The sequence below is a fragment of the Centropristis striata genome, chromosome 21 (assembly GCF_030273125.1).
Source record: "Centropristis striata isolate RG_2023a ecotype Rhode Island chromosome 21, C.striata_1.0, whole genome shotgun sequence".
Lineage (NCBI taxonomy): Eukaryota > Metazoa > Chordata > Actinopteri > Perciformes > Serranidae > Centropristis > Centropristis striata.
In genome coordinates, this window is record NC_081537.1 from 17,803,409 (window position 1) to 17,811,307 (window position 7,899).

The window sequence follows — 7,899 nt, forward strand, 5'->3', positions numbered from 1 at the left end:
CCCTTTTATACTATACTGTGTTTATCTACAGATATATTTTTTAATGTTTTTTATTTATTGTCCATGTATTTATTCTTTATTCTGTTTTTATATCTATATGTCTGTACCTTGAGTTGCTGTGACGACTGAATTTCCCCACTGCAGGATAAATAAAGTCATATCTGATTTTATTTTACGTATATAATGTGTGTGTATAATGTCTTATTATATATATCTTTATAACCTATATCTTTAGCTGCTGTGATGACTGAATTTCCTCACTGCGGGACAAATAAAGTGTTATCTTATCTTATCTCTTGTCATCCCTTGTAGACTGTCTTTAAATTAGGGTTGTTTTTAGTTTCTTTCTTTTTTTTTCACACCTTCTATAAATACATTGACAGCCTGTAGGTTGAATAACAGCTAGAAATGTAGCAACACATGGCCACCAGATGGCAGTGGAGAATTGTTTTGGGGTATTTACTGTAATGTTTTCTCCCCCTCTTGTTATTAGACCCAAACTTAAAACCAGATAAATGACATCATTATGTTAGCATAAGCAGGTGATCACTGGGTTTGAATATCAATTAAAGATTGAAAAAATATGTATTTTTAGAAGAATTAATAGAAGAATTATGTGACAATAATCTCCATTCTTAAGATTTCTATTACACTATTGTTATTATATTATAATCTGTAGTTATTATTTTCAGTGGTATCCTGCAGAACATGTTCCCATTTTGTGTGTGACACACTTTGTGGATAGCAGACATGTTGTCACAGTCTCTGAGGGTTCTCACAGGTGCAGAGGTTTAAAGACACGGCTGTCCGGCGGGATTTTAAATCCTTTAATCCAGTCATCTCTCCGTCTCTTATTAATGCATCTTTGTTCTATTTTCTATCAGCAGGGATGTCCCAGGCACAATAAAGGTATGACAAGAAGAGTTCATGTGAAAACAAAAATAAAAGCTATTCTAATAATGGGGAGAGAAAAACAGCACCTGTTTGGCTGATATTCCTTTGAGTACAAAATAAAAAGCATGACATTTTTTAGATTTCAGAAAAGAAATTCTCTGAAAAAATATTCCCTGGCTTGCACACACACAAAAACATGATTTAGGTTTAAAAGAACAAAAGAAAAGAATTGAGAAGAGTTTTTGCAAATCAACCCCTTCAGAATGTCACAAGTCAGTGTAAAAATTATTTTTAAAAATAGCCATATTTGGAGAAAGAAAAATTGTAAAAATGTGTAATTGTCCAATTGTATACTTTGCATTCCGTCAAAAATTATTTGTTTCTGCAGTTGTATGAGTAGTATTAAGATCCTTTATTAAAAGTGTAATAACCATACTTTAGAAATAATCAAAAAACGCAAAACATGGCCTATGTAAAGTAAGTATTATCAGGGGAATAAAGTAAGTTATGTAAGTGTAAACTAAGTCTAAATTAATGTCATCAAAAGAAAAAGTACTCATTATACAGAAGCACTCCATTCAGTGTTATATTATTAATAATACTGTATCAAATATTACTATATTATTATTAACACTTAAGGTTGTAATATAATGTCTAGCCACTTGTACTTTATACACTACTAGTCGGTTTAATAGTAAAGCACATCATCTTATCAGCTCATGTGTAGTAAAAATGTACAAAACTTCAAGTAGCTTTAAATGAAAATGCAAGATTAAAGTACCTCAAAAATGTATGTTATTAATACTTAATGGGCTCAGCTCCTTTCCACCATTGCATTCAGCTATATCAAACTAAATGTAAAATGATAATCAAGGTATCTAGCATAGGATAAAGTGCAATATAAGTTATGATACTTCCTTCTGAATTGTTGATGAGAAAAACTAGACTCTCTCCTCCATGAACATTGTATTCAAATGTACTTCATAAATGTCTGATGTTATCACTTAATACTTTCATAGCAATGAGCAAAAAACATTTATTACTTTATTTTCATTTTGCTGCTGATCTTCACACAGTCTGTCAGTATCAAAGCAACAGTGAAACCTTTGTTTCATTGCAAAACCGAGGAGCTTATGACGGTGTAATTACCTGTAAGCTAATGCATTAATGTGTAACCACTGCAAGCACTTTGGAAATAAACATTACAGATTACAGTTCAGTTACAGTCCTGGGCTTTATTCCCACTGTGATGATGTTAATTAAGACGATTTGTTTCCTATTTCCTCCAAAAGGTTAATGCTTCATGATGCTGACTTTTGTGAAGGATGAAGCTCTTTTTTGTTACTGTCTGTCAAAATAAAGTCCCGAAAGAGAGAAAAATGTCTTGTACAATGCTTTAACATGCAAATTATGATTGTGTTGATATTTCATTGCACAACTTTTGATCTAAAACTGTGACATTGGCATCTGGATAAATCCAGATGGTGTGGAGTTCACAACAAAGATTACTATACAGTAATCTATACAGTATACAGTTGATCAATCCACCACGTTCATGTTCTCGGTGATGTTGGTTCAGACCGGCTCTTATTTCCTCACACTCAGCTGCAGTAGATTAACAGATTGCTTAATTGAAACATTTGTATTGTGAAACAAAGCACTCTGCTGCTTTATGGTTCTGCATGTTGGGATTTAGAACAGCAGGAAAAAAACATTGTGATATACAAATCATCTAAAAAGAGAGGAAGTGTGTAACAGGACGGGGTGCTGAGCTATCATTCAGGACAATATGGGCAGTAAGAGAAAAAGGGTTTTATAAGTCTATTGGGACATTTCATTACTTCATTGTTAATGAGTTTGTGGTAATCTGTGGAGAGATTAGTGGTGCAATCAGAATCGGCCCATATGTTACATTTAGGCTGCAGTGGGGGGCCACTTTTCTGCCACCCGGTTGTTTTGGTCAACAGATAAAATAAGGTCCTGATGCTTTCACAGACTTTTTAATTAACCCTTCACACTTAGTGTAGCTAGAAAGGGAGAACAGCCACTTTAAAGATTTAGAGATTGTGTAGTAAATTGTTAGTTCAGCCCTTGAAAATGCAACAATTCATGCGTTATGAAAATATTAAAGACGATTTCCCTATTAAGAGTTGAATAAAAATATTAACTTTTATATAACCAAATGTATTGTCCACCTGTGCAAGGTTATTATTTATCCCTATCATTTATTTATTGTTTTCCTTCTTCCTCTTTTGAGAATGGGAAATATATGGACATTAAAAAGATGCTGAGATACATGGACTGCCCCTAACGACATGTATGAAAAGGAAATAAAAAGATTGAAAATAAACATAATAATTAATTCCACTGTGGAGGAGGGGAAAATAATTCAAAGTCAAATGTGCAGCTTCTGTCTATATTTCACAAAGAAAGCCAAGGAAAGTGCAATAATAATAACAATAATAATCATCATCATTTAGTGGAAAGATATCCTACAATTTGAACAACCTTTTAAAGTAAAATTATTTTATTTATAAAGCCCATGGTTGTTTTGATAAGACCTCCCAAAATGTTTAAATTTCATCAATTGTGTTTTTATAGCACATCAAGGGAAATTACTCAAAATGTTGTAGGTTTATGTATTACTAAACTAATGTATTATTAGTTTTAAAAATGGGCTTTTATCTGATATTGCAAATTAACTCTTATTCATCAGAGACAAATCTTTATAGGATGTATATGGTGTATAAAGCCATTGCATTTTAATTTTATCTTTTTTTATCTTGTAAATAGCCATTTTCTTTTGTATTTTCCTTTTATTGTATTTTATTTAAAACTGTGTCTTTCCTATAAGGTTTAATATTTTATTTATCTCACTTTTTGACTCTTGATCTGCTTTAACAAATTAATTTCTACAATGCGGGGTGAATAAATATTTTATAGTCTAGCAGTATAATAAAAAATACCGTGTATCATATCGGAGTGTTAACATTGTTTGTGTCTCCTGTTTAAGGCCTCCTAAACAGTCACAATTCTGAAAAATCGCATCTAAAATTCAGCCAATTAATTAACTTTGGTTAAAAACAACATTTCCCATGTTTCCATTTTCCCTTATCAGCAATCGTCAGTTGGGACAAGTCAAGCAGTTGTAGAGGAAGTTTCCTTCAGCGGCCTTAAATGTCCTCAGATTTGCTAAAATCTCAGATCTGAATCAACAAACTTTGCACCAAAGAGTTCTGCGGCAGAAGAGCAAACTTTTGGCGATCGCAAAGTTGCAGGAAGTTTGAAACAACTTGCTCGTTAAGACATTCTTCGGGGGATTTCAAAAAAGGGGTTTTACTAAGATTAGTCTTTTTCACGTGAAAGAGCCTTTATAAGGCGTCGTTTTGTTGGAGACGGTGGTGCGCTACACAAGTAGAAAAGGAATTGTGTTTTTGTGCAAAACTTTAATTTGTGCATTTCAACATGGCAGCGTATACTTTACCAGAGGGATTCACGGAGTTTGATATGTTTTCATTCGGTACGGCGCTTCTTGTTGGCGGTAAGTGGACCGACCTAACCGGAAGACAGATTTCAGCAAGAAATAAAGGGACAGGTCACTCTAAAACCAAAAGTATCTGTAGTTATCGCAATCCCAAGCACGCATACTGTTAGTTTTCTCATTGTAGTGTCTGCATTTCTTGAACATGTAATAATAAATTCGGACTGATAACAGTGTGATTCCAGGAATTAAAGGGACATTTCTCTTTGCTTTCAGGGATGCTGGGATTCTTCCTCAACGCCATCAGCATCGTGTCTTTCCTCACAGTGAAGGAGATGCGCAATCCCAGTAACTTCTTTGTGTTCAATCTTGCCGTGGCTGACCTCTGTTTGAATATTAACGGACTCACAGCTGCATATTCGAGCTACCTCAGGTATCAAATAGATGCCAAACAGAGTTATTTTCCTTCCACAGGGTCTCATGTTTCATGCTGGGGGCTGGGGCTATCAAAATCTCAATATGGACTAGTACAATATCCAAATTGCAGGAGGTGCAATATCAAAATACCATTCTGAAATATTAATATTGAGATGCTGCAAGATGTCATCAATCATATCCTGCAGACCTAAGAAAAAATGATTTTGTATAGACCCTTCCAAAAAAAACATAAAACCCTGTGGTTATTCCTATATTTGTAATGAAAGTGAGAACAGTGATGCAAAAAAATATTGTTCCCTCCAATATCATGAAACACATCACAACTGCAATATCAGTGAAAATAAGCACAAATAGATATTTTTTGCAAATCGGGCAGGTCTAGTGGGGGTACTTAATTTCTTCTGGCAATAAAAAAAAGGCTAAGTATTTAACATAGCCAATAGTTTGCACAAACTCTATAAGCCTTTGTGTTTCATAATCCACAGTCCAATTAATTCAGTGTGTAAAGCTCACATTTCTTAAGCAGATCTGCTGAAGGTTACCCAACAGGATCTTGAAATCTTGCAAAACATTCCTTTTTGAACCTTTTGTATATTTTTAAAAGTTTCCAACTTAAGGTGGTGGAATTTACCCACAAGGGGCCCAGACTGACTTTTATTTTCCAATTCTGATAGCAAAAACAGTAACACTTGTTGTCAGTAACTCAGCAATACGTCACATGTTTGTTCCTCTGATTGGTTGTAGGTCTATCCAATCATTTCCAGAGACATTCTGGTCTAACGCTCTTTGGAAATAGAAAATGAACTGATATGTTTGAGGTGAACTGGCATTTGCAATTTGGTCTGGCAGTGTCCTGATAGAAGATAACAGTATTAGTAAATGTGCAACATTTGCAATCAATGCAATTACCACAGACTAATTGCTATCTCGCTCTGATGATTAAAAAGTTTTTTGGGGGGTGATACAGAGTTTTTACCTTTGGGGCACTTTTTGTCTCCTCACAGCTTTTACACATATCCAACCAATGATTTGGGGCTGTGAGGAGGCATTGCTTTAACCAACATGTTTTTTACAGCCTGAGATAGTTTATACTAACACTGTTCATAATATTGGGTGTTGGGTGAGTATGACTCGAGTTTGTTGTCTTTTTTCTAGATATTGGCCGTTTGGTCAAGATGGATGTGCCTTTCACGGTTTTCAGGGCATGATATCAGTCTTGGCGTCCATCAGTTTCATGGCTGCCATCGCTTGGGACAGATATCACCAGTATTGCACCCGTGAGTACAACATATCACCAGCACGACATTAATGTAATAAAAAACTAAACCGATTGAATAGATTTGCAACGTCATGCTTTAGACGTTTTTAGACGTGCTTTCTTTAGATTGCTGCAGAAAAATGTAAACATACACGTTATAATCAACATCTATGCAAATGTATGTCAAACGTCAAATTATAGTATGCATGTTATCTTATTCTGTAGGACAGAAGCTCTTCTGGAGCACAACGCTGACGATGAGTGGCATTATCTGGATTCTTTCCATCTTCTGGGCTGCTGTTCCTCTCATGGGATGGGGCGTCTATGACTTTGAGCCTATGAGGACTTGCTGCACGCTGGACTACACCAGAGGGGACAGGTACAACTTTCAAAATATAGGAAAGATATTATAACTGGAATGTTGGCATGGACAAAATGACCAGATTGCTGTTGTTTTTTTTTCTTTTAATCCATGATACAATGTTGATAGTCAGCGATAGGCTTTAGAAAGCAGCCATCCACAGCATTTTGACAATTATTCGCTATATATAACATATTTTCCTCCTATTAATCTCTTTTCAACAGGGACTATGTAACGTACATGCTGACTCTGGTGGTGCTCTATCTGATGTTCCCAGCTTTCACCATGATGTCATGTTACAATGCCATCCACAAACACTTCAAGAAGATTCATCACCACAGGGTAAATGTGCAAAACCAATTTTAAAGGAATACACAACTACTTATAGCTTTATCTTTATAGATTTGGCAGAATTTGCCAGAGAAGGTAGGCTGAGGTCATGCAACTGATTCCCTCTCACCGAACAAATAAGAAAAAAGTGACAGCTACTACAGTTTTACTACTACAGTGACACAATGAATTTTGTTTTCCAGTTTAACACCAGTGTGCCTCTGAGGGTGATGCTGACGTGCTGGGGTCCCTACGTCCTCATGTGCATCTACGCCTGCTTTGAGAATGTCAAGGTCGTATCTCCAAAGTTGAGAATGGTGAGCACAAAACAATTCAAAAGGAAGAGGGGCAGTGATGTCATTGCTGACTTAGCTACAGGAGAATTCCACTTTATTTAATCTTGCTTAACTGTTGAATTATTTGCAACCTGTCTGATCAAAATGAAAGCCAAGTTGTTATAACTCTAACTGTCCTTTAAATCAAGTAATTGCATGATAAAAATCATTTTTTTGTGCTTCCAGGTGCTCCCAGTTATTGCAAAGACAAATCCCATCTTCAACGCTCTCCTCTTTTCATTTGGAAACGAGTTCTACCGAGGCGGCGTGTGGCACTTCCTCACCGGGCAGAAGATCGTTGAACCGGTTATAAAGAAAAAATAAAAGGAAACTCAATACTTTCTGGCAAAAAATTCCAAACCTTAATTTTCTCTTATGATAGAGTCCTGTTGCAAACATCAACGAGACATTTAGAAGTCTGTTCAGTTGTTTGGCTTGGGACAATCTTCACATTTGGAGCCTCATGCTGGATTTATGTGAAGCTAGTTTGTGTTGTAATTTATCCACTTTGAAATTACTGCATTGTTTCTAAAACAATTCTTCTTAAACTGCTCCTCCGTTCGTGTAAGACCACTTACAATAAACACAATGTGTTGCTGCTCTTCTACTGTATGCTTTTTCTTTTTTAAAGTGTTTTTGTTTTTTGTTTTTTTAATTACTGAGCTACTGTGAATAAATGGATGGACGGATTACTGAAAAGGCTTAGCATGCACAGACCTGGGAGTCTGCAAAATGTCGCTCAAAGAGACACGTACCAACCAGGAAAACATGCAAAATGACCACAAAGAGACACAAAACAACT

At 35.5% G+C, this 7,899-nt stretch overlaps 1 protein-coding gene across 1 annotated transcript; it reads left to right on the plus strand.

Annotated features, from left to right (window-relative positions):
* The first annotated feature begins 4,008 nt into the window (after positions 1–4,008).
* rgrb (retinal G protein coupled receptor b) lies at positions 4,009–7,704 on the plus strand. Its single transcript, XM_059324945.1, has 7 exons — positions 4,009–4,435; positions 4,652–4,808; positions 5,969–6,090; positions 6,297–6,450; positions 6,657–6,774; positions 6,966–7,079; positions 7,284–7,704. The coding sequence occupies exons 1-7, from the start codon at positions 4,360–4,362 to the stop codon at positions 7,419–7,421; spliced, it is 879 nt and encodes a 292-aa protein (XP_059180928.1). The 5' UTR covers positions 4,009–4,359; the 3' UTR covers positions 7,422–7,704.
* The last annotated feature ends 195 nt before the right edge of the window (positions 7,705–7,899 follow it).